This window comes from Falco rusticolus, chromosome 10 (genome assembly GCF_015220075.1).
Source record: "Falco rusticolus isolate bFalRus1 chromosome 10, bFalRus1.pri, whole genome shotgun sequence".
NCBI lineage: Eukaryota > Metazoa > Chordata > Aves > Falconiformes > Falconidae > Falco > Falco rusticolus.
Window position 1 is genome coordinate 13,075,853 of NC_051196.1, and position 27,461 is coordinate 13,103,313.

Consider the following 27,461-nt stretch of genomic DNA (forward strand, 5'->3'; position numbering starts at 1 on the left):
CAGAGCCCAGAGCTGTCCCACAGTTAGCAGCTGCAAGTACTAAAATCACAGTATTTCTGGGAAACAGCAAAACCAAATTAACAAAAAGCTTGAATCTAAAAATATAGCCGCAATTTACAATTCCCTTTAATATAATTTTATTCCTGCACTTGCTGTAATTGAAGATATTTATAGATAGTCTAAAAAAAGGGACTGGAAATTTCTATTTACGAATAATAAGGAAGAGCTGTAAGTGGAAATAAGAGAGGATGTGCAACATTCCTGCTGAAATGCAGCCTTCCCCAACAACATCCCAGCAAGGATGTTAACTCTTACCCACTAACTCCTGCCTCTGGCTCAGGCCCGTCAGCTGTACGCAGCTGTCTCTAAGTATGCGATGTTTTTTTTTTTTTTTACTCTTGTTTGCACTGTTGTATTTGTTACTAATCAAACTTGCTGCAGATAAGATCACAGCATGCATTTGAACTCCAAGGTGAGAGCATGCATCTTTATCCTCTTACCAAACAATTTCCATGTGTGCAAGCATCTCTGTCACACCATGGGTGAGGAAAACGGAGGGTCTAAAACCTCTTATCCTCAGGCATTACAGCTAAACTCAGGTTTTAGCCTTTCTTTGGGCAGAATGTTTTGCCATATTGATTTTACTTGCATTAAAAATTCTCCTCTGGAAATGAAAGACTTGGATCTGTCTCATTATTTTGGATCTGAGCTGGCAACTGCGTTAATATTAAAATGACATACACACGCGAATCACATTTCCTATGTTACAAATAACTGGAGCAAAGCGAATATACCAACATTAATAATTTACCTTATGAGCTTAGCTCCTTTTCCTTTTTCTGGTACTTCCACAAGCAGATTTCAGTTTCCTCCAATTTATTCATTATTCAAATTCAGTCAACAATTTAAAAGAAAATGTTTACCTACCAGCTAGCTTGCATTTTGCTTCCAGTTTCACTACTCCATATTTGTAAGAAAGTGTTAGTCACAACTGTGTAATTAAATCATATAATATAACTTCTTTTCCTCAGCTAAATCAAAATGTAATACTTCTGGGAAAAAGTACTGTTGATGTGTCTATAAAAATCAAATTTCTACAGATAGTCTTGTCTATGTCTGAATTTCATCTACATTCATTCTGTCTAACAACTCAGCTGCTCAGCTGTTTAGCAAATGATCATGAAAGCAGGCAAAGCAGCTTCGTTTCCTTGCTTTTCTGTACAGAAACAAAATGCATTTTCTTTCCTTTAGCAACCGTTAATTTCTGCTGCCCAGTTCTTCCCCTTCCCCCTGGTTCTGCAGGTGGTGTTAAGCACTTTTATTCACCTCCTTGAAACAGCCTTTGGGTTTCTGCAGATCCAGGGGCCCCAAGTGAAAACCAATACCAAACCCTAGAAACTTTGGCTATCAGGAGCAGAACAATAAATCTTTCACTCCCCCCACCCCGCCCCAGTTCTTGGGGTTTTGTTCATTTTCCTTACCCAGGGCAAGCTTTTTCATCCCTTTGTAGTTATTTATATTGTTAATTTCTAATCCTAGACCCCATTTATTGGGGTGTTAACAAGACAGAAACCAGCACATGGAAGCTTAAAAGGCACCAAGCAGACCTTTGCCCCTTCTCTCTGATTTTCAGCTGTGCGTTGGGGTGCTCCTCATGCTTGGAAATCTCTGCCATCGTGGTAGGACACAATTTCTTTCCATTACTGCTGGAAGGACAGTGTCCCACCGGCCCCAAGCCTTTACCACGTACTGCTAATCTGAGGAAGACCAAATTTCATCAGACGTAATCCTCTGCCACGAACAGTAAATTATTTTGTGAAGCCCCATGGGCTGCGTGGTTGCTGTGAGGTGAGCCACCCAGGTGGCTCTTGATTATATCTGAATATCTGCGCCTTCAAATGAGAATAGAAATAAAGATGCAAAGACGAAGAAATCCGTCCTAGGAGAGAGCATTACTAAAGCGTACTTAGGAGAGGGTTCTCTCTGCTGCTGCTCTGTAATGATAGCCTAACTTTCAGCTGGCTGCCACAGCAATCACTGAACATGATCAAATTGTGTATGAAACCCGCGGATTCGCTCTGTTAGACACCGTAAGGATTAAGCATCCATGCCACACACATGGCTGCTCCAGCATGAGCACCACAGGTCCTACAACGGGAGATGGAGTTCTACCAAAAAGTAATGATTACTTATGGAATTAAAATAGCAAAGATGCAATACCAGGCAACAGCTGGATGCAAACTGCAGATCTATTGCTAAAGCATAGATGGTTGCTCTTTGTAAGAGCAAGATGGGGCTCTGCAGCCTGACTTAGCTGCGTTGCCTGTAGGGCTTGTCCTCAGAGGACACCAGCTGCCCTGGCCACCGCTGCTAGATGCCTCTGAGGTCCATCCCAGGTCCAGCCAGGCACTTGTGGAAGCCACTGGATCATAATGCATATATGTGATTCAAACATGCAAGACCACCTCGTTCCGTGGATTTCTGCCATCTCGGTCCTTGCTACTGCTAAAGGCGTGTAAAGACTTTAGTGCCAGTTTGCATGTGTACAGCTCTCAGAAACAGGCAAAGGCTTTTCCAAAGGAAAGCTGGGTGACGGCAGGACCGGTGCGGCTGTGGAGCGGGCTGTGCGAGGGCAGGGTTAGCAGTGGGCAGGTCAGCTCTCGGAGGGCAGGTCAGCTCTTGGAGGGCAGGCATCTCTCCTTCCAAATCTATTCTGCCTTCTAAATGCCAGCGGTCTGTCTGCATTTTTGGAAGAGGCAGAATAGATTTAGAAAGTGGCTGGTTATCGATTTATAGTCTTTATGCTGGACATAGCTTTTTATTAAAGAAAGCAGATACTCAATAGTGTTAACTAGTAATGGGAATTGACTTTTCACTAATTGCACAGAACCTGGCATTAATACATTTTAATAGAAAATAGGCTTGTGCACTCCAGATCAATTCAAAAGTTTTTCCTGACTATGCTACAGACAAAGCACTCCAGCAACAACAACGCGGCTAAGACATTTTATTTATTTATTTATTATCCCTCCAATTATCGAGATAAGGACGTATCTCCAGGGAACGAGGGAAACGCTTTAACTCGGCTGCTCTTCCGCTGTTTGTTTGCTCCATTTGGATCATTATTTCCCGGTCTGCTATTCTGCCCCATTCGCCTAGTTTGTACACAGAGGAGTGTTTTTGTCTGCCTCAGGTACAGTGGGATGCAGGCAGAATAAATGTCCTGGAAGTAAGGCTGACATTAGAAAGAAACTGATTTATTATTTAATGAACATCATGAATATTTTTAGACAAATATTATTTGGGGGTGGGTTTTTTTAATTATTGTAGGTGGTTTTCAAATATTAATGTTATGAAGCAAATTCTTGATGTGTTCAGCTTCACCTTTGGGTTTCTCATTAGAGGAGCACAAGGGGGTTCAGAGCTGTGCCCTGCTGAGCACCTTCTCGCTCCCCAGCCCTTCCCCTCCCCCACCCCTCTCTTGAACTACTCCTTCACTTGAAAAGCTCCAGCTTCCACAAGGGCAGTCCCTGCCTGGCGACCTTGCTCCGTTTCTCTCCTTGCCCAGCAAACACACAACCACCAAAGTAATTCTCCGTGACAAAAAGGTCAGTGGTGGCTGAACTCCCTCCAGGAACTCTCAGGTGTGCGGCTCCCCAGGGCAGCTGGTTGTGAGAAGGGACCACGAGCTGGTGGGGGGCCGGCAGAGGAAAGCGAGAGTGCTCGGTGGCAACCACCACGTTCTTCACCCAAGTGTTGATACTAATTTTGAACATTTACTCAAATAAGCCTTGCTCCCCCGGTGCAGTTTACATCTATTTTGCCTGGCCTGCCAGCCACCTCTATAAAAAAGTTGAAGGCCATCAAAACGGCATCAACTCAGTCACTGTCCCACTGAAACTCCCACAGAAAAATGAGAATATGTGCTCTTAGAGGAAATAGCAGTTCCAAGTGGAGCAAACTGGAGTCCCAGCCCCTTTTAGGCACTATTACCAGTCAAATAAAGCAGCTAATAATAAAGGATTGCTGTTTTATTTCATGCACTTTTGGCAAAACCTTACTAATAGTTTGTGACACTCGAGCCTTATACCAGCTGGCCCCTGGGGACAGGCTGCTGCAGAAGGGCAGCTTTTTTCCACCAGCTTCAGGCTTTCAAAGGGTGGAAGCCCATGGCTCTACCTGCATAAAGTTTAAAACAGCCTCACCTTTATCACTACCCCTCCCCTCAGTATCGGCTGCTTTTAGATCCCCCTTTAGCCTCCTCTGAGCCCAACTAAAAGAACCATCCTGTTCCTTGGGGCACCAGCAGTGACATGGGGGCTGATAAGGGGCAATGCTAATTAATCTTCATGCTAGTTAGTGATGTATGCTGGTGTCATGAGAAAATAATTTTTAGCTCCCTGTCATTCGCACAGCCTGACTTCTGTTGCCAGCCTGCCATCAAACGGACCCTGAGATGGGCTGGGGTTCAGCAACGCTCCATTTCTCCCCAGAGAAGAAACTCTGAAAAAGGAATACTAAACTTTTGAAAATTTCTGGCTCATCACAACACTCCTTGTACATCAGAGCCAAACTGCAGAGGGAAACTCCCTCTGCATGGGAGGGGATGCTCCGAAATCCCTCTCCGGGCTAGTCCCAAAGGCTTCATCTCTGCCGTGCTGGGTGCAGGAGGATGCAGGAGCTCTGCTCTGGCAGTGCTTCAGGCTGAGCGTGTAGATCTGCCCTCTGAAAGGACAGTGAAGCTGCTCTTGCAGGCAGCTAAAGGCCCCCCTGGGATGTGGTACAAACATACTAGTTTAGCTCAGGTTTGGTCCAAGTCACAGGAGTGGAAACCTGGAGCCATGCCGCCAGCATCACTTTGTCTGGATTGCTGCAGGGCTGCTAAACGTGCCTAATAAGCACCCAGCAATGCACTAGGAACACAGACATAATTTTTTTTTTCTTTCTTCTTCATTTTGTCACTGATAGTTTATCAAAGAAATAGGAACTCAAACTACAGCTCAGTATTAAGGAAATAATAGCAGTTCACCATGACTACTGCTTAAAAGCATGTTATGATACTGTTAGTAAAACACTACTAACATATTGTTAATTAATATCCTATCCTGATGTGAATTTATAACATTATTAATCAGTGATAAAGCCACCTATATTTGTCCCCTTTCCTAATGTGGCAGTTTATACACAAAAAGCCACTCTACTCACAGTGCCAGACAGAGTTGCTTCCGGATACCTGCAGATACACAAGAGTAACTTGCCCCGCAGGAATGTTTTATACAGTAAGCCAGGACTTACAAGTGAAAGGGTAACCGTTTCTGATCATAACCTTAGCTTTACACTTCTAGTAATTACCCTGTTTGAAATAGAGTTGTAATTGGGAAAAAAAAAAACAATTTGACATTCCCTGATGCATACTCTGACATGCATTCTTTGCTTTTCATTCAAATACAAACGTTCACTATAATACTATCAAAGAAAGGGGAAAAATAAAGCAAAACTGAAATGTCAGTAGCAATTTCTGACATGTGAGAAGCATCGTCAACTAGTGCTGCATGGTAGGCAAGGGGTTTCGATTCACTTTGAAAAAAAAATAATTGTGGAATTAGCAGAGTCAGAGGAAAGGAGAGAGGTAAAGGCGGAAAGAGCTAAAGAGCTACAGCTCTGTTCCTCCAGGAGTTCTTTGCACATGGTGGCATCAAAATACTGAGCCAGCTACCAGCTGTAATTGAGTGATGAATGGGCCTTTCAGATTACATTGAGGCAGAGGATGCAGAAGGGTAATTTCCAACCTTCCAGTTAACTACTGAGTAATTGTTAAGGCCAATAAAAGCCAATGAAACGTGGGTCCCTTTACTCATACCCTACAGGACATGCACTTAGGTAGAAAAGTGGTTTTACACCTTCTCTCCTGCGCAGAATCAAACAAATCCACTTTGATCAGTGGCAACTTGTACCACATCATTTGCACCATGTATTTCTGAGAGGTGAGCTCCAACTAGTTCGGCTGGATCAACTGCATATACAGTCCTACAAGCACTTACACGTGCACACACAGCTTTAGTGAGGTCTGGAAGAAGCAAAAACTAAAAATTACTTGATGGGGTTGAGGGTCTGCATCAGCCTTTGACCATTTGGAGCACTGTGCAGATTAAAACCAAATAAATTACAGGTACAAAGTTAGTGGGTTAGGTTCTGCTATTCTGGAGGGAAAATATTACTTAAACCTGAGGAATCAGTACATGCTCAGACAGTACATAAGGAAAATCGTGGCTCAGCATGTTACCCCTGTTTGGGATGGAGGTGCCCGGTTGGGATAGGGGTGTGTGCATGTAGAGCTGGATGTTGCAGCTCACTCACACCAGAGGAGGAGGAACTGCAGACATCTTCTGCAGCAATCCCTATGATGGATGTCCTTTGTCAGCCGCCCTGCATTCTCATTTGCTCCAAACCAAATCTAGCCCAATGTTTTACTTTGAAGAGTCAGCGGTTCACAGGCAAGAAATTAACACAGGGGAGTCATAAAGCAGAGGTAGTTGGCACAGACTAGGCTGGATAAATTGTGCGTTTCTGGTTTGTTGGGTTTTTTTGTTGTTTGATTTTTTAATTTATTTATTTTTTAATAAAAGCGAAAACAAACCCACAACACAATAGGAAGAAAGCCTTCTCTTGAGAAAAATAAAACTCTGGGTTTGCCTAGAGATATAACAAACTTTCATTAGCGCAAGTTAATTACTCTGTGCTTTCTACCCAGCCAGTTTATTATGACCACATCCAACAGAAAGCATATGAAAAGTCACCTATTCTACAGCTCTGCGTGTTCGGCTGCCTTGTCCCCATCTCCAAGCCTGACTCTGAACTCCAACGGGGAGCCAAAATACTTCAGTTCACATCCAGGCATTTGGCACTTCACATTTCATACGGACTTCAGGCTTCTCTGCATCTGATCTTAGGGGACAACCCTGTAAAGGTTACCCAATTCTTTTATTTATTTATTTATTTATTTTATTCATTCCCAACAATGAAAGACAAAAATTTATTTTAAACATACACTGATGGTTGCTCCATAGCCACCTCTTCAGATCATAACATCTCGGGCACAGTCTCTGTTTTATGTGCCTGTACAAAAGCATCCATAATGGTGAGGGTGAATACTGCCTTTGCCCAAATTGTCCCCTCAGCTTCAGCATTTTATCATGACACATTTCACCTGTGCAGAAGCCATCTATTTGCTTGGCTTGCTTACCCACCTAAGCAATTTCACCCAAGCCAATAGCATTGTTAATATGAGCTCACTACTGAGGCAGAACTGCTTGCTATTGCCAACGGAATACAGACAAACTGGCTTGATGGAACAACACTGCTGAGATTTGGGGCTCCCCATGTGATGGTACAAGGAGCCTGCACAATTTAAGGAGTCCGGCTGGAGTTTAGGCATCCTACACAAGTGTATTTAACAGGGTAATAACTCTGATTTTTCTTTTCTTTTAGAGATCGAGCTGAAACTCCCAGGAAGCAGCACAAAGATAACAACTGAAAACTAAGCCGAAACATAATCACTCTAATTAATAACTATTAAGAAGAGCTGGCTGTCAGGAGACGGGTTCCAGGAACATTGAAGACAGCTGGCAGGATCCAGCCCATCTGATGGAAGCTGCCAAGGGAGTGACTTGCAAGAGCACTGCCACGTTACAAAACAGGAGGAAAGGAGCAGCATGGAGGTTTGATGGTGGGGATTTTTGTTTGGTTTGTTGGTTTTTGGTGGTTTGGGTTTTTTTGTGTGTGTGTGTGTGTGTGTGTGTGTGTGCTACAAACTTTCAATAGAAAATGGATGAGGTGAGTAAAATAATTTTCTTGAATACATTTGGATTATCTGGTGCCCTTGGAAAGGATGAACTAGAAGAAATAAATCCTGAATTTAGGAAACTTATGTTACTGAAGGTCTGTAAAATCTTCTTTTTCTACCTTTAAGCAAAGTAGTTGTGTTAATGGAATCCTTAGCTCCAGATTCTCAGATGACTTATGAGCCTTTAAGAGCTGTGAATGGAGTATGATCTTTGAATTCCTATTGATTTCTCTCTGAGAATTTTTAAAATTCTGATGGTTCTGGTAAGTGGCTCACCTGGAATGCTTAGCTGGTCCTTGCTGGTATTATTTTGGTTTTTGGTTTGTTTTTTTTTTTCAAATGTAAATGAATACTATCTACTTGAAGGTATTAATTCAGTAGCTAAAATGAACAATTTAAAGTCGGTAGAGCTATCAGTTAAAATGCAAGAACAAGTGGAAGAATAACAAGGAGGACATGAGAAGATGACAGAAGAACATTGTTTTTACTTCTGATAGCAGTCTGGGGCTCTACATGGACACTAATCACTGTTTACTCTCAGGAGGTTGTAGTAGATGGTGCTGTCACCTGTGGGTGAGATGGAGAACTGAGTATATTATGCTCTATAGTTAATATTGCCATAACCAGAGCCTAGAGGGCAAGTCATTTAGTGTGCTGTATAGATTTAATTTGCTGGTGAGTACATGTGAAGGGCTGCCAAAGGAAGCTGGAAGAAGAGAAGAATTAGGGTAATTTTCTTACTGTTTACCAATAGCAGGAGACTCAGGGAAACTTTTCCTATCCCTGGTTGCCCCTCTTGTCTCTCCCCACCCTGGCCTACCATAGCTACGTTTCTTCTGGTTATGATTGTAGCTACCTGGGTGGAATTCTCTCAGAGTATGATCCCCGTCCGTGTGGGAAAGGGGCACGCGTGACTGTTGAGCCGTGTGTTGCCCTCTGGCAGCAGCCCCAGTGTGGGTGTCCTGTGCCCTGAGTGCAGGACCCTGGTGTGAGTGGGTTTCTTGGCTACCTAATGGTGGACTTCGAAGGGAATGCTTGGGCAGAAGCTCTGAACCAAGGTGTCATAGTGAATACTGTGAATTGTACATATATCTATAAAAATTGGGTTGATCCCTACTTAAAGAGCTAACAACTGGCAAAGTATGTGGGGGGCTGAGAGAGAAGCTTTTCTAAAGACCAAAAAGCACATGAATTCCGCTTATTTTTAAGTGCTAATCTTGTACTTGAGTCTTCTATATGTCAGTCTTACAGGTGTAGGCAATGCCTCTTTGTCCTGGGCTCTATTCCTGCATCGGCAAATAATAAATTCCCCTTTCCTCAGAGCACTGGGATGCATCCCTGGGGAGGTGCAGGGGTCCACGGTCAGGTTTGTGGTAAGCTGATGCCCTCTGCTGGGTATGAAGAATTTTTAAAATATAAACCCCCTATTTCAGAGAAAGACAGTGGGTTTTGAATAAAACTCCTCCAAAGAGTGAACTAGGCAGTTTCACCACAGCTGTTCCCACCTGCCTACAGTATTTTTTGAGGAGGACTGTTAATTTAAAATCTAATTGCAGTGAATCAATAGAAGAACAGTGCTGGTCATGCTTCCACACTGGTAAACATTAGGTGCAACTTGTAATTAAAGATCTTTAAATACAAATATAAGCCTTTTAATAAAATGTTCCTCTACTATTAGTAGGATTTAAAAGCAAGCCTAACCTAAAGTTGGAGAGAGCTGTTTAGTCTGTTTAAATGAAGTTGTCATTAGTATGATATTGACTGGTTAGAAGTCAGTACAAAGATGAATAACACTTTAAGAATGTTTGCTGAGGAATTATTGGGGAAAACAATCTGGATCAAAAGGGACAAGCTACTGCATGTCTGTAAATCCTGTAATCCACCAAGAAATCAGTGGGAAAATGCTGAAAATGCATTTATTGAGACACAAATATGACTAAAAATGTGACTCTAATCTTAGAAGAAAACAAACAAATTGATATTGGAAACTGTATGCTTATGCTTTTTCATGAGACTGGGAGAACTCAAAGGCTTTAATGCTGATTTCAGCAAGCTGTAGCTGTTTGTCACATAACGAGTAACAGATGTCTACCCAAACACTTAACCTCTGGGTAGCTATGTCACTACAGGATTTCAGTGTGAGCTGAGGTGCAATTGTCTAATGCCCTATTCCGGCTAATATGGGTAACACCTATATGAAGGCCAAAAAGAACATTAAAACAGGCCTAAAATCAGAAAAAAAGGAATTTATAGTCATCTTAACTTTTTTTTTTTTTCTTTAGAGGCTTGAATTCTGACTTCTGGGTTTATCAAATCTTAGGTTTTTTGGATAGGTCTGTCTACTTCCTGCTGTTTCTGATGTCTTGGTCAGCTATGGGATCGAAAAGTTAGTCTCCTTATATTGGGTTCTAAGTTATGAACTTAATTGATTAAATGGAAACAGTTAATGCTGTGCCTAAGGATAAAGTTCTAATGTATGTCCCAAAGAGAAACACTTTTTTAGTAGTATAGACGCAAAAAGTGTTAATATAATACCTTCTCTGAGTTAATTACCTGACGGTACTGTATTGTTTGAGTATTTAACAGAAAGCATCCCAGGGCATGCATGTGTCATTAGTTTGGAACATGCAGCTCTGCTAAGGTGGTGAGGGGGGGGCGCAGCCTGTCTCAGATGTGACCACAGAGCTATGAGGTTAACTCTCACAAGGTTCAAAGAACTCACTGACTTCAGATGCTAAACTTGACCATGTTCTAAACTTGATGTGAATTTTTCTGTGTGAGAAAGAAACCAAAACAGTGCTTAACGCTGTACTTAAGAGATCACAAATCTGGAGCTTCTGTTCAATAAACTCAAACTGATCTGTGGGATATGTATTATTCATAAACCAGATTCTTTTATTCTCATTGATTTCTGTCTTTTGAATATGTAAACTTTGTCTGTAGACATTACTTTTTGAAATTAATATCAAAAGGGAAGTTTTATTATGGTAACAGGTATACCTGCAGTCGGCTTGAGATTTAAATGCATGAGAGTTTAAAGTGCTTATTACACCTGGTTTATGAACTTTGGCTTTTACAGAAAGTAGTTTCCTTTGGTTATATTAAAAACATCCTGTTTAACAGGCTTAGTAATTCTGAAAGATAGGGAACTACATATGCTATTGGGAACAATATACAATTCCTTAGGTGATGATAAAATAGCTTGTGTATTATGCTGGTGGGATGTTTGTGTGGTATTTATAAAAACATACAGGAAAAAACGGGAGAAATTCACAGCTGTAAGCATTTTAAATCTAGCAAGATTAGGTAAAGTCTGACTTGCAACAATGTCTTTTAACAGGAAAATTGATGAGGGGGACAGGAAGTATATAAAAACATACTGTTGAACAACCTAGGCATGTTAACGAAGTACAGCTACATGGAAATGTCCTAAATATGTAAGCAGGACATGTGAACAACCAACACCAAAAAGTCCTGTTTTATTGGAAAAAAACCCCTAAGCCTCCTGTAGCTTCTATAGCAATCAACAGTAGCTAGTACTTCATGCAGGTTCTTAGTCAAACAGCAGCCCTATGCATTTCGTTAGGAAACAACTTGAGTGATTTATTTGGGAAAGGGCTCATTGTCAGTGAACCTGTAAAACAGGAGACTGAATACACTAATTTTTCAGGACTTAATGGAGATAAAGAAATATAGTGCTAATAATAGGATGCTCTACCAATTTAAGCTACTAGTAGACTCGCATTTCACTTCAGTGAAATGCTTTAAGTTAGTGAATCCAAAGTGTAACTGTGGACTGAAGTGTGTTAACATTAATCAAACAGTTGGAAGCCTCTACGTTTTTTAACAATAGGCACTTCTGACTCGGGTCCAATTTAAAAAGATAATACATACACAGAAATTACAAGATTGGACCAGCTTTTCCTCCTCTCACTTTCAGGGAGGTATCAGTATTTTCATCCATTTCAAAAGGTAGCTTCAAGAGATGAAACAGTTCCAAACATGGATCAAGCACAAAAGATTAATTGCTGTGTCAGGATAAGCAGGCTCTGCAGCCAACAAAGTAAAAGGCATTAAATGCCACTGGCAAGTCTGGGAAGCCACGGCTATTACTCAGTTGTGGTATTGCTCTCTGGAAAAGTGTGTTGCTTTCCCTAAATAAAATCACGATGGTTGTGGTAACTGGGGCTGGAATCCAAAGCCAATGAAAGAGACATCCATTGCAAGAAGAGCCAATGCTTTCACCAAAAAAAGGAAGTCTGTTTAGTTTTGTATCAGATTTAATGAAAAATGCAGTACGAGTCGATGCTCTACTCCACGGCCAGCAGGTGGCAGCACACCCGCAGCCCAACCGCGGATTTCGGCGCTGCAACCTTCAGGACAGCAGAAGAGTCTATAAACAATTAAGTTTTGTACATCCTTATCAAGTAAGTATTCAGAAATCAATGGTTAACACTATTCCTGAGAAACTGACCTAATAAACATGCAGATCTTCCAAGTCTACTGCAGAAACGGGAAATGTATCTAAAACAAATATCAAGGAATAACACTTAAATGTTACTAAGAGTTCAGTTATAAAATCTCTTTTCCATAGACCTTTTTATAATGTAAAATGTTCATGTTCTGAGGATAGATAATTCATCAACCAAACATAATTTCAATTCAACTATGTTTTTTGTAGAAGTCTGGATACACTTAGTTTGGGAACAGCCACTTAAATTCATTCCAATGTTTACCTTATGAACCAGTACAAAAAAAACTGAAGAGGGCTGTTGGAGTACCAGTACAATTACAGACTGATAACAAATACAGGAAAATTATTTCAGCTGTGTTATAAATAAACCAACAAAACAGTACCATAATACAAACTTTGACGTCTTTCAATGCCTTGACAGTTTAAACACTTTAAACAGTAAGGCTTGAATTCATAAAGAGAGCTTGATCTCAAATCCCACTGGACAGGATCTGAACTCGTAAATGCTGTTGAATCCATTTAAGTGAACAGGATTGAATTTATCAGATGTAGCTGGGATACTCTAAGAAGATCCAGCATTTGCTATTACTACTGAAAAGCACTTTATTAATAATGCATGTAAATTCACTGTGAACTTTCATAGTGTTTCACATAAAACAGATTCAAAACCATGAGATCCTGAACTAGAGAAGGAAATATGAGGGATACAAGGAGACCCCGGGGCACTCCACAAAACAAGTGTATGACACAACAGTGAATGGCTCTGGCTGTATCACATGAAAATTTTGCACCCTAAAGAGGAGTAAAAGACTGCTCAATGGGAACTTACTTGGGACTGAGAACAAGGTAAAATGAAGTGTGAAAAGACAGTGGTATAATTATTTCCATAATTGTACTGAAAGTCAATGTGAAAGTGAGCACATTAATCATGTGTATTGTGATAAATTCCAATGGGTTTCAATAAACCACTACATGATGAATGCGCTGTATTTAATCAAAGCATGGAATATATACTCAGGATAAATACTGCACATATACACTAACCAACATGCTTATTTTTAATTACTTCTCCTCCTTCTATCTCAATTTGCTCATATAGCCACTTGCGGTCACAGCGACATTCAGCTCCGCACTTGTTGGAGCCACACTTGGGGCAAGCATAGAAACATCCCAGGCAATCTTCATCAAGGCAATCACAGAGGTCCATCCCACTGTAAAGAAGTAGTCCTTGGCTATCGTAGACTTTACTCTTGGCTGGTATAACTTGCCTGTATAATGAAAGCCAACATTTATTTCCATGTTAAAAAAACTCCAATTATTTTGATGCCAAGCTGCTGACAATTGTGGACAAAGTTTGCTTTCTTCAGGTTTTAACTCATTGGAACACTTGGTTTAAAAGATATATGTATGTTACAGTATTTGACAACAGTTCTCAGTCCTAATTGTATCGCCATTATAGTGTGTCTGAAATAATTTCAAGAATGGGAAGGTTTTCTTTTTTCAACAGCACGTATTATTCAAGTACTTACGAATATTCTTTGTTTTATGATGTCAACTTCAGATTATCTCTCAGATGTGAAATACTCCCCTAATTTACTTTTCTTTGTTAACATGTAGCTGTAATTCACAGGAGGTTCTGTGGTATCATTTAGGGTCCACACATCCTAACTTAAAAGTATTGTTCATGCTTTTATCACTAACCATCTCTGTAACAGTTCTGTTTAATTGCAGAATCATAGAAAAAGCTGTTTCGAAGGTACCTCTGGAAGTCACCTTGTTTGACTCGGTGCAAAGCCAGGTCAACTCAAATTAGGTTGCTCTGCATCTAGTTCAGTTCTGAGTAGCTCTAATGTCAGAGATTGCCACAACACTTACAAGCCAGCATTTTGCTACATACATAGGAAAAGTTTTTCTAACTTCAACAAAATTTCCCTGTTGCAACTTGTGTCCAGACTGAGTAGAAGAAACAAATGGAGGGGAAAAGGATGTGTAGTGTTTGAGCAGAGTATCTAGTGTCTGCTTCTGTTTTGTAAGGTTAAACTTAGGTGGAGAGCAGGGGAAAAGTATTAATGTGATCTTTCTTGCACATTCTAACAAATATTGTATGACTAGTTAAAGCTGGGATTTCTATCACACTCCTAGTGGGACTAGACTGAATTGATCCAAACTTTTAGTGGAAAATGACAGACAAATCAGCTGTATATACCCTTACTCTGTAGAAAGCGTGATTTTAAAATCAATCACATTAGAAGGCTATGATTTGTTACCTAGTATTGTCCAACTTGTACACTTAACTTCCTTTTTTAAACAGGAGGTAAGGTCCTAACTTGCACACTTTTGTTTACAAAGTGTAACTACCGAGTTTCTTGAAAGATGACAACTCCAGTATTTTAAGTGTAGTCTGCTTGGTTCTTCTGTATTCAAATTTAGCCTATTGTCAGAATTTTAGTTTATGCATAAATTAATAGCTTCATTATGATCTGTGTAGTATTGTCATACCTTACCAAATACTTGTTTTATTCTTACTGCCTTCATCTTCTGTTTTATCTCAGTAATGAGTGCTTTAACATCCTCAAAAACAAAAAAGCAACCCATAAACATACAAACATCCACATAGAAAATGTTATAGTGTTAGAGGGACGCTGACCATGAAGGCTATTTTATTGTGCAGTGAAATTTAAAGATAATGTGAGTACAGGAAACAGCTCACCTGTCTGAATTAAATGATGCATTTTTTGTTTGCAGCCTTCTCTTTTCCCTTTTGCTGGTCTCAGGAGTTAATTCAGTCTGTCGTCCCGGATTAGCAAACTGCAGAGACTTTAAAGCCTTAGCTGTACGTCCCTGAGTAAAGACAGAAAATCTCATTTAATTACAAATACAAACTTAAATTCACAAGAAAATGTCCAGCCAATCCAGGATATTGCAATAATTTAGGTAAATTGTTGACCTCGACTCTTAAGCACTGGACTTTCCAGGAGAAACAACTTTTAAGTTTGCATGCTGGAGAACTGTAGCAGTCTCAAAGCCCAACAATACAAGCTTTATAGTAGCAGTTTCAATCAATGCTTTCAAGTTTCACCCCATCAGTCTCCTAATCATACTGCCATGTAATTGAAAAATACAGTTGGGCAACAGTCCCTGGGCTGAAAGGGACAACAGCTCCTAGAATGCAATTCTGCTTTGCTACAGGACGTAGTATATAGATGAGGTCCTGCCAATTTGGTTGCCCACACTTCTACTGATTACCTGCATACATCTCGAACAATGCACCCAACAATGTACAAGCTGTATCCCAAACTCAGCACGTAAAGCATTATCCTCCCACGCCAGTTCATTACTGGCCCTGAACAAAGACCATGGCCTTCACAGCTCAGACACCACAATAAGAGTACACTTAATTCACCTCAATGCAAGCTCACTTGGTAAGGAACTGCTAGAGAAAGTGGAGTTTTTTATTTTTCACTGAAGAGACTAAACCAGAAGTTTATCTCAACATTCTTAGAAGCCACCTTTGCAGTGTTGAGTTTTAAGCACATGAGCTTGTTTTTTGCAAGGCTTGAGTAACAGCTTAAAATATCAGCAGCAGTCTGGTATTTACATAATATATGTAGTTGTAAGTCACCCTAGTAGACAGAATCATTAGAATTTAAAAGGCCATAATATTTAATTAGGGAAGAGGATTTTTTTAAGGTCCTCCAAATAAAGGTGTAAATACAGTAAACTCCCACATATCTAACCGACTGCTTTTTCATATTTCTATTTAAAAACTCATTTTTTTTTATGTAGGATGGTATGAAGCCCAATTCCAACAGCCTGCAGAACTTAGTGGGGGTGGGAAAACTGGTCCAAATACATACGTCTGAATCAAGTTTTCTTCTTTGGCGATCTTCAGCTTCAACATCCACGCTTCCATTTATTATCTGCGTACATTTGGGACAAAGCTTCCAACCAGGTACAAACTGTCTTCCAAACTTCGCACTTAGAAAAGCTGCATCATCTAAGTCAATTGCTCGTAATTTTTTCTTTGATAGCTTTCTGTGTATGTTAAAAGGATCACAACATGATTTTTGTAAGTCTTCAAATCTTTCAATGTAAATTTTTGCATGGTGGAAGCAGATTGTATTGTTCTCTGAAAGGGTTATTCCAGTCCTAAGCTGAAGTAACAGTAGATCAGACGAAGACAGATCTTGCTTAGTCTTGAAGCCAGTGTGGCGGGTATAATAGGTCTTATGGCATTCATTGGTAGCTTGAAGCTGAACTCCAACTGAACAAGGATCCATTTATTTTATCAGAACAACTGATTTCACCTAAAATGAATTCTTTGAAGTCTTTAGTAGTTTCTATGAAGATCACCCTAGAGAAGGCATTAAAATCAATCAGATTTGTGCTGCAAACCTTTAACTGTAAGCTTGACGCACTAGGTTTAAGTAATTTTAAAAAAATGTGAAGAAATTACAGCCTTCTAGTCCTGGTAAGACCAAGAATACACTAAATTTAATTCTGGTATTAAACCATGCATCTTGTATTCCTTTTAGAGGCTTTTTTTTTTTCCCCCAGCTACAATAAGCATCAATTCAAAATGTTGAGTCACGTTACCTTCTTAAAAGTGATCTTTTACGAAGGTAAAAGGTAAAAGAGGAAGGTACGAAATGGATGAATTGTTGCCTGCTCTGGTCACCAGTTTCCTGCCCCTCCCCCCTCTGCCTTGGCACAATCCCTGCTAGTCAAGACCAGTAATGAAGATGGCCCACAAGAAGAGACTGCTGATGGCTAAACAATTCACCCATCCTGCTTCCAAGTAAGTTTCTAGGAAAAAAAGCTTCTGAAGGTAGGCTGCACATGCTCTCTGATGTTGGTTAGAAATTCACATCCAACAGTGCCTTCCCGTGTGTGTTCTTCCCACATATCCCAGGTGCAAGTCAACCCACTCAGAACCAACGTAAGCCTTTTCAAGAAACAGCTTGGGGTGTACACAAAGGTTGGTTCTAGGTGTGTGCAGTTGTTGCAGTCACGTGGCCTTTGCATGCAGCTCTCTCCAACAGAGTGCCCTGTCTGTTTGATGTAAATATTGGGTCATTATTTGAAGTTGAATTAAACACTAATTCAATTACCAATTACAAAGCCAACTACTGCAGTGGTCTCACACCCATGCCAAAGTTTGTAGCAAATCCAGTGCTGGCCCTAACACATCAGAGCCTGAGCCCATCTTGCACAATATTCTATTGCAACATTAAGGACAAATTTCTACCAAAATAATTCACTTGATTTTAAAACCTCTGAGAACCGTAATTACAGTGAATGCAGCCTAACTGGGATGTTAACGTTTACCTAGACACTACTCCATGAAGACAAAAATTAGAGAAATTAGAAAGCAGTGTGCTGGTTTTGGCTGGGGTAGAGTTGTATTCCTTAAATTGTAGTTTATATGGGGCTATGTATTGGATTTGCACTGAAAACAGTGTTGATAATTACTGATCAGCAGTGCCTACACAGACTCATGGCCCTTTCTGCTCCTTGCTCCACCACACCAGCCAGCAGGCTGGGGGTGCACAAGAAGTTGGGAGAGGACACAGCCAGGACAGCTGAGCCCCAATGACCAAAGGGATATTCCATACCATATGGTGTCCTGCTCAGCAATAAAACTGGGGTGGGGGTGCAGTGGGCGGGCTCAGGGAACAGCTGGGTGTTGGTTGGTGGTGAGCAATTGTTTTCATTTGCATTATTTGTTTTTCTTGGGTTTTATTTTCCTCTGCTTTTTTCCCCCCTTCTTTTCTTTTCCTTTTTTTTTAAAATTATTTTATATTAAACAGGTTTTATCTTAACCCACAAGTTTTTCTCACTTTTACCCTTCCAACCCTCCCTCCCATCCCACTGGAGGGGAGTGAGCAAGTGGCTGTGTGGTGCTCAGTTGCTACCTGGGGTTAAACCATGACACATAGTTACTTGTTCTAACCACTGAACAGGGCAATATGGCTTTTTAATCATTAGAAGGATCAGGCAATTGTATAATGGAAAAAGTCTGGGATGCTACTTTCAATAAAATAAAAGCAAACAGCATCACACAACCTACAGACATGAAATGTGTAAGTGTATCCAATACAGAGAAATATGAACACAGCAGTTTAAAAGTTTAACAGAACAATGAGAAGTTAATAGACTTTTTGAAATTACCCTGAAAAGCAACTGCCTGGAGCATTTTTGCAGCAGAAATCCTCTTGATTGTAATACTTTTCTGAGACAGAGGGGTATATCTGAAGGAGTTACACAACACATTTCCATATATTAAACTGTATGCACAGTAATTTGAAGGTCTTTCATAGGACATGCTATTGTCTAGTGATTTAACTGATCCAAACATAAACGATATGCTGGGATGTACTGAGGCCAGTAAACTTGTTGTAAAGCATAATTTTATATCTGACAGAACTGAGTATAACTGAATAATTATTTTAAAATGTTTTTTCTCAGGCTATCATTAAGCATGCTCCAGCTTTCACATTTAAATTAAAGCAAGAATAATAGAGGCACACAGTCCTGAATGTAGAAGCCTAACATTATAAACACCTGAGTATGCCAAAAAGGGTGTGTCTTTCATTCTGAAAATAAAGCAAACTTGGTTCTGCATTTTGCAAGTTATCTGAAAATACAGACTTAACTATTCTAATACTTACCACTGACTTCTCAGGTGAAAAACTAAATCCTGTATTTTAAAGACTAGAACTAGTCCAGTCTTAAATTGCTAGACTATCTGAACCCTTCTTCACTGAAATTTCTGTATTCTAAGTTAGCTAAGGCATCTCCTGAAGTTTTGACCCTGCATAGCTATTCAGATCTGCACTGAAATCAACAAATAAAGAATAAAGTGTAGGTGCCAATGAAGTTTTAAAAATTCTTTTTCTCAGTGCCTGCTGAGCACCGAGAATGTGAAGTTTTACTATATAAAAGTTTCAGTGTCTTTGCCTATTTACGTACTTTTACTGCGGTACTGACTCTGAATGATTTTTTTTTAAACCCCATCTGTCAAACTTTAGCATCTTAGGGAATCACCTATATTCAGAATCTTTTTTTCCATTAGATGCACAGTTTGTCTTTCAAACTAAGGTAACTGGAACTGTGTACGATAAAAGGTCAGTGCAGCTGAGCTAACATTTTAGCAGCAACTTCGCTAATACCAAATAATTCTATTCAAGTTCGTCTGTTATAAGCTATGCACCAAGCTTGCTTCAAATGCTAATGTGTACTTTTGACTGATTCCTGCCCTAGAAGGTGGGAGCTGTGTGTGTGGATGAGGAAGGATACTAGGTTAATATTAAGTGATCTGAATTTTCAAAATTTGCAGATGTATTAGAAGTCAGAACTCTGGTAAGATGTTCTAATTGAAAAAAACTTGTTTTCTGTAAAACAGAAAATAATTACAACAATGTTTACTTTGGCAGGCATCCATTTTGACAGTTGACTACGCTACCTGAAATACCACTAAACAGAGGGAAAGCACACCAAGTGTATCACCATGGCTTGTTCAAATGATAGTGTGCTGGTGATGTTAAGTTACATATCTCATCAACTTGATTTGTGAGAATTCTTGGTAGCAGCTTCAGATGCTTTTCTTCCCTCTTCCCCTTGGGAGGAGTACACAGCTTTTTGTCTTTGAATTCTCTTTTGATGGAAACAGGAGAACACTTCAACAACCAGATACTAAAATGAAGGCTTTCATTGGCACCTGTGGAATCATTAATAGTGTTTGCCACACCAAACACAAAGCAGAAGACAGTGATGAGGATCAGCACAGTGAAGTGCTTGTGCACAACAGGCCTGCTGTACTAGCAGAGATTCAGCAAGGGTTTTTAGCTTCTTGCTGCCAGTAGAAACAAAGGATGGAGGAGAGTACAGTTTAGACCAGCAGCTCTGGGTTATGAGAAGCAGACGGGAAAGAACAGTCCAAAAATCGCAGATGCGGCCCCACGTCAGAGTGTGTTAACCTGGCCGTTCAGCAGTTGCACGGCCTGGTGTGCTAGCCCCTCACACCCGTACGGTGACCGCCCCAGCCAGGCCCGCACGCCCAGCACCCGCGGTACTCCAGCGCAAAGCCCGGCTGCTCGCTTGCTTTCGCGGAGGGCCGCACGCCCAGCACCCGCGGTACTCCAGCGCAAAGCCCAGCTGCTCGCTTGCTTTCGCGGAGGGCAGCAACCCCCCTGGCGGCCCGGCGGGGCGGGAGGCGAGGAGCGGGCCCACCCGGCCAGGGCGGGCCTCTGTAGCCCGAGGGCGGCCTAGGCCGCGGTGCCGCCCGTCATCTCGCACCGCCCCTCCCGCTGCCGGCCGCGCCCCCGCGCCCCTTCGGGCGGCAGGAGGCTGCCCCCGGTACCTTGCCGTGGATTTTCTTCCGCCGTAGCGCCGGGACGCCGGTACCCGGCTTCCACGTCGCCCCAGCCACAGGAGCGCTGCCCGTGGCGGCCATGAACCGCCCCGCCGCCAGTTTACCACAGAGCGCCGGAACCGCCGAGCCGGCCGGAGCGGCACTTCCGGCAGGAGATGGGAGGGAGGGGCGGGGCTGCGGCGGTCATGAGCGCGGGCTCGTGCGGGAGGTGCCGCGCGCTCCCCGCCTCCCGCTTCCCACGCCCCCATGAGGCGACCGTGAGGCGGCCCCCATCCCTCGTGGGGGCGGCCCGCGGCAGCCGTGGGCTGGGTTAGGCATAGCCGGGCGATGGGGGCTCAGCCGCAGCATCGTGGCCCCTCGGAGTGCGGCAGCTTGGCCGGGGTCGCGGCTGGGAGATGGGGAGAGGCGGGCAGCCGTCCTCTGAGTGGTGCTGACAAGCGGTGGTCGGGGTGGAGGGCCCGGGGCTGTGTGGCTTGTGGCTGGGGGCCCGGGTGGCGCCGGGCGGGTGGAACGTGCTGGAGCTGGAGACAGCGCTGGGAACGGGGTCGGCTCCGCGGCCGGGTGGGAACGGTGGGAGCCCTTCTCCTCCCCCGACGAGAGTCAGTGAAACAAAGAGTAACAGGAATTACTCGCTTTAAAATAAAAAAAAAAAAAAGGGGGGGGGGGGGGAGGCGAGGGGCGAAATGGAATTATCTGTAGTGAAAAACAAGAATTTTGGAAAACAAGATGTTAAGTCCTTGCAAACAGTCCACAAGACGCGGCCTTGGGAGGCGGAACAACCACCGTAAATATGTCTAGCTGGGGCACCACAAGATAAACTCGAGGAGAAGCAAATTACTCATGAGACCAAACAGAAAATTACTGGAACTATGTGCGAACGATCCCAATTAGCATGCTAACAGATTCCCCTGGAGCAATGGTAGCCACCTACCAACAAAGCCCATTCCCCGCAGAACATGCACGGTGACAACAGCACGCTGCAAGCCTCGTAAGCACCCGTGAGAAATAAGTGTGAATAAACGTAAACAATTGTTCAGAGCGTGTGAAATGTTGCCCCAGGTGTTAAGAGACGTGCTAGCCTTGCGCATTTAGCGCCTAGCACCCATCTCGGCTCAGGTACCTCGTCCCCCCGCCAGCACCACCAGCGCCTGTGGATACTTAATGAGGCTAATTGAAATAGGAAAAGCTTTCCGTGTTACCAGATTAGGCCAATTTCAGGGCGTCAATAATTATATATCCCGGCCTCCACCCCCACCCCCCCCTCCAGTCCCGAAATCAGTGCTACTGACGCTGTTACTTATTTAAAATAAAACAAAAAACTTGAAAATCTATTGCTTCGTTTAGGACACCACCCACCCCCACCACCCCCAGTTTCTTGGTCACTGGAATATTTCTCAAAAGTGTGTCATTTTAGTTTTTGGGTTTTGTTTTTCAGTTCTGCAATGTTTTCAGGACAGTAGATCCATCCATGGAGGAGGTATGAAAGTTTGAGTACTTTTTTCTTGGCTACGTAGTGATACCATCCCCTACTTATTCTTCGAGGTTTTGGAACAGTAGCAATAATAAATAGAACACAGGTGTCATAACAAGTACCTTAAATTTATAACACCGATTTAAAATTGTAATGATGTTAGTGGTACCTAAAAGTAAGCTTAAATTACTACTTAATGCCTATACAAAATTTTTGCTGCTTTATCTATTTCTGTTTAGAATTTTAGAGCTTAGAAGGAAGAAGTGCTGGATGAGAGTATTTTTCTGCTGTTTCAGTCAGGTTGCTCTCTTTCCAGACTGGATTCAACACAGAATTTTTTAGAGGATGTGACTGTGCTTTCCAGACCTCTTTCCAGACCTCTTCAAAGGCAGGATAGCCTTTTGAAAACGTTGCCCTTCTCACAAATGAGATGTGACACACAGGCTTGTTAAGTGCTGGGCAGCTCTACATGTGTTGTTCCTGTCCTGCGTGGTAACTGCATACTGCCGAGTTATGACACAATGAGACAGAAAGGATATGTGAGCATCTGCTATGGGTTTCTGACCCTCCAGCCTATTGCCCATAGTACATAACATTAGCAAGAAATTAAGGCCACCCAGTTAGTGGTGCTGGAGGCTGAGCTAGGGTAGTTAGTGCAATAGAAGGCAGTCTTGATTCACCATAGATATTTGTATGTAGATCTAGGTGGTTAAAGTTGAGATTCAAACAGCTTTTGGTCCTGGTTTCATTGGAAGTGTTTTGTAAGCTGAAATGTCAGAATCTTGGATTTGGCAAATACTAGCCAAGCAGAAAAGAAACTGAATTTGCCTTAAAGGTCTTGAAATATGTAGCCAACTTAGGCTAAAAAAGTTAAAAATATACAACTTTCTTGAGGTCTGGCAGTATTTTTTTTATGGCTCTTCTATATTTTGCTGTTGGAAAAAATCTTAGCATAATGATGTATTGGTGCCACCTGGGCATAAATGTTAGAAATGGCACAAAAAATCCGAAGCAGCAAAGTCGGGGGTTTTCTCTTGCAGTTTGTTATTCACAGTAGTCTTTGTCAGTACTGGTAGCGATCAGCAAAAGAATACTTTCAGGTAGAAATACAATTTGGAAGTTGTCTGTATGCCATTAAAATGCAAGACTGTAAATCAGGCTGTCTTTTCATCTCACACTTTACAACAATGTTGAGGAACTGGTGGAGTAGTTGTCTGAAAATAATTAAAAGCCTGTAGAGATGAGAAATAATTTTATATTTGCTTCAGGAGATACCCAGGGTTCTGAAGCACAGGAATATAAAGCCTTAATTGTAAAGTGACAGTAACAGCATGTAGGCTGTGCCATTTTCTGTTTCTCCATCTGACTGTTAAAGAAAGCCATTATAAATTTCAGCTATCTTGCTCAAGTCATACATTGGCTTGGTGACAGAGAGACTGCAAAGCGCTATCATTCAGGGAGGTTTCAATAAGGCTTCTGCTGACTTGTACTACTTAGGATGAAATGTGCGGAATTAATGAAGGGGAATAATTCATGAGAGGAGATACTTGAGATACAGGTTGTGACATCAATTTGTATTAAATAAATATAGGAAGAGCAGTGAGGTGTGTGTAGTCACTTTTTCAGTGTTAGTGTCAATCTGTGAGGCTGATTGTATAGGGCTAGATACAGATTTCAGGTTATCTGAGTGTTAACATGTAACAAGTCTGCTATCCATGGATTTAGACCGGGTTTGGTTCATCACATTAGCTTTTATCTATGTAAATGGAATTGTGCCTTAATGAGGGAGAAGTTTGAGATTTAAAGTATTCTAGATATGGAAGATGAAATGTAACAGGATCTTGAGCTAGACTAGATGGGGTAAAAATATTCTCATATATTTTGGAAATACTAGGCTGGAGTTGAAATTTGTTTCTCTGCCAATGCAGGTTGACTCCTTATGCCATTTTAATACATAAGTGCATCTGAAAACTGTCAAAGCAAGTGTCACAAAGGAATGTGTATGTCAAGGCAATTTTTAATGGGTTTTATATTGAAGGGGAGTAGAAGTCATACTGTCCAAATCCAGTTTTGGTCTGCTTGCTAAGATTCAGTGACTAGTGTGCACCTCTCTTCACTCATGTTTAAAAATTGAATAAAGTAGTATTGACATTTATCATCACTTAAAAATTGCTGTGTCTTTCTATCACCCTGATTTTGCAGAATTTGAAGCAGTGACAGATTTGTTACTCACCTGCAAAAAACACTGCGAGAGACTGGAAGAGAGATGATATTGACACTGTATTCAGTACAATACTAATTCCAGGAAGCTCAGCTCCATTTCAAAGATAATAAAATGAATTTTTTTACAGGGGAGGACTACCTTATAAAGCAAAAAAAGTAAGTCTTTTATTGACTTTTCCTCCAGGAGCACTACCTGGCTTTTAAGTTTTTTTTGTAACTTGACCTATAATGTGAACAGCATTGTTTTAAGAGCTTATAGCTTACCCACAGAAAACTTCCCGAAATTCATTTATCTACATAATATCCAGGTAGACTGGCCTAGAAACCAGCAAAATACTGGTAAGGGTCAGAGATTTGATTTAATTTCTTCTTCAATCTAAGAAAGTTTGAGGATGCTGTTAAATTGTTTTTCATTAAAGTGAAACAGATTAACTACTCTACTAGCACAGAACCTTTTGTACAGCATGAAGTGACTCTTTAAAACTTCAGTGTTAAACGAAAATAAAATTTGAATATTATAATATTTGGTAAAGATAAAAAGAATCCAATTTAGGTTATATATTTTTGTTACAACCAGAGGTCCCATTTCTTCAAAGTTTTTAGGCAAACATCTCTGTCTAGCTCCTAGCAAATGTGCTAGAACACTAAGTAGGCATAGATGTTTTCTGCTTTGAGCTTGTCTGTGATTTTCTTATGAAGTATTTTCATGTGCTCTTTCAAAAACATAAAGTCAGAGGTTAAAGAGGGTGATTATAGAGGGAAAGAGGAAGAAAAAAGCTTACAGTTTTGGTAGGGAGCATTTAGACATAAATGGAAAAAAGAAAACCTTTACTATCAAGGAGTACCCTAGTAAATTCAATGTGAAGGGAAAAAATTCTATGTGAGATACAGTTCAGAACCTTTGAATATGTGCAAGAAGTAGGAGGACTCGAGGCAGGAAAGGGGCTGTATCAGTGGAAAGGGTTACTGTGAATTACTAGGCTCTTGATAATAAAAATTAAAAATTTGATGGGAGAAAGCAGGTGACAAATTAAGTCCTGGAATGTGTTTGGAAGCTGCCACTCTTTTTACAGCTTGTATAATCCCTTATGCTATGGGGATCCCCAGCTCAGGTGACTTCTGTCTTTTGTAACTGGACATTACAGTCTGGGAGTAAGTGTTAGCCTGTTTAAATATTGCCTGCGGGACAAAAACATTAGTTTGTGGAAGGGTGAAAGGAAAGAACCTTGAAGGATTTATTGTGTTGCCATTAAATTTATGTTGTCCAACTGTCGTTTTTTTTTCATTTGTGTTGCCATTTGTTAAGTTGTCCTGGCTTTACCCTTTACAGGGGTCTACAGTTTCATTTGAAGACACCTAAATAAATACATTTTATTACAAAGTGTAAGGGCCGATTTAATGTTTTGCCCAAACTCAAATACAAACATAAAGACGTTCACTAACCTTAAATGGAGTTGTGAACAAGTAGCCCACATGAGTATTTTCCTTGTAAAATGTGATGTCAAGTGCTGCATTTTATCTGAGTCATGAACTAATGTCTTGTCAACAAGACTGTCTCTTTTACACCGTATCTTCAAGTTACCAAAATTCTGAATATCACCGTAAAACTAGGTTTAAAAAAAATATGGTTAAAAGTACCTTGGGATATTTTCTAACGTGATAACTTTTATTTTGTGGGATATGGTTATAATAACATGTATATGCTGGTTTAAATAACTTCCTGGGCTGGTTGTGATTTGTTTTTATTTTAATTTGACAATATGATAAAGATTATGGATTATTTTCAAAATTTGCATTTAAATTTTGACTCAAGTGATGAGTATTTGGATTCATATCATGCTGCATTTTTTTAGTAAATAGAAATAATAGAAATTCTGTCAGGCTGAAAAAATCCCCTCAGTGCTTTGATTCTCACTGTGTCACAATGAGAATCATCTGCTTTACTGGCATTGGACTTTGGGATGCCTCTTTGGGAATGTTTTGCCCTTTCCAGGCTGATTTCTTGAAGTCTTTATAAATTTATTGCCTGGAACATTCTGTCTGTCTGCTCAGTGAGGATTTTTTTGTGTGTGTGTGTGTGTTTTGAGCAGGATTTTGGCTGCTACTTCCAATCTGCTGCTCTTGTTTGAGTGACTTCACAGATGATGTAGCATCACCCTGTTGCTATACTGTGTTCTTTGCTTCAGGGCTGAAGAGAACGTGCTTAGAAACATGGATGTCTGCTGTTCTTTGGAATTGGTGCAGTGTCTCTCTGCCAGGTTTGTATCTCTTTAGAAAGCCTCAATAGACAGCATTTTGTTCTAACATTTGTCTCTCATGATGCTGATTTGGGGGAGTTTTCTTTACCCATCTGTAAAGGTATTGAATTTATTTCCAATTTAGCAAGCAGGGACATTAGTTTTTACTGTTATTAAGAACAATCTCTTTCAGCCTCTTTCTAGTGTCTTAGAAAGCAACTAATATTTGCACAGGCCTAAGACCAGTTAATGCTTACTCACTGGTAACAGGTCAGGGTGTTCAAGGAATTTAGGATTTGTCCTTTGCTAAGAAAAATGTCCTCTCCATGCTTGGCTTAATGGAAAATGAAGGTGGTTAATCTGACAGTTGGCAAATCAAATGGGGAAAACTGATGGTTTTGCATTAGTGTATGCTCAACCATTTGTCTATTTATATGTTACTTTTCCCAATGCACTCTTATATCCAGCACAGATAATGGATATGTGTCTGTGAATGGGCATTATGTTGGAACGAAAGTGTGGGTTTATAGGTCATACATCATTCTAGGAAGCCTTGCATGATTGTTTCCTATTAAATAATAGGGCTTGATTTGTGGTTATTCTGCATTTCTTTTATGCTGTCTGCCACAGAGAACAAGCTCTAAGGCTGTCTTAATTAAACACCAAAGTTGAGAAGAAATGGACAGATCAGCATTCAGGTCTGGGAGTGCTGGTTGTATAGCTGCCACCAGCTATTGACAAGGACTGTAGTTAAGTCCTAGCTCTGGAAAACCTATCCAGCAAAATTAGCTAGGAGTGCTTATTAGTCATATCCTGGAAACTCTTGTGTATGATAGTAT

General features: G+C 41.0%; 1 protein-coding gene across 2 annotated transcripts; it reads right to left on the reverse strand.

Annotated features, from left to right (window-relative positions):
* Window positions 1-12,105: 12,105 nt before the first annotated feature.
* Window positions 12,106-20,793, reverse strand: LOC119154671 (ADP ribosylation factor like GTPase 14 effector protein). Of its 2 annotated transcripts, XM_037402536.1 has the most exons (5): window positions 20,680-20,788; window positions 18,489-18,568; window positions 16,175-16,671; window positions 15,028-15,158; window positions 12,106-13,585 (listed from the first exon to the last, which is right to left on the reverse strand). In XM_037402536.1, the coding sequence occupies exons 3-5, from the start codon at window positions 16,595-16,597 to the stop codon at window positions 13,357-13,359; spliced, it is 783 nt and encodes a 260-aa protein (XP_037258433.1). In that variant the 5' UTR covers window positions 16,598-16,671; window positions 18,489-18,568; window positions 20,680-20,788; the 3' UTR covers window positions 12,106-13,356. The 2 variants fall into 2 exon arrangements, with proteins under 2 accessions (XP_037258433.1, XP_037258432.1); XM_037402535.1 differs by lacking the exon at window positions 18,489-18,568 and having other exon boundaries at window positions 20,680-20,793.
* Between the last annotated feature and the right edge of the window lie 6,668 nt (window positions 20,794-27,461).

Excerpts from the sequence above, each read along its gene's own strand:
- LOC119154671 (XM_037402535.1), bottom strand. The coding sequence starts at position 16,597 with ATGGATCCTTGTTCAGTTGGAGTTCAGCTTCAAGCTACCAATGAATGC. Across the intron at positions 15,159-16,174 it reads GAAGAAAACTTGATTCAGAC|GGACGTACAGCTAAGGCTTT; the intron begins GTATGTATTTGG and ends GTCTTTACTCAG. Across the intron at positions 13,586-15,027 it reads GCATCATTTAATTCAGACAG|GCAAGTTATACCAGCCAAGA; the intron begins GTGAGCTGTTTC and ends TTCATTATACAG.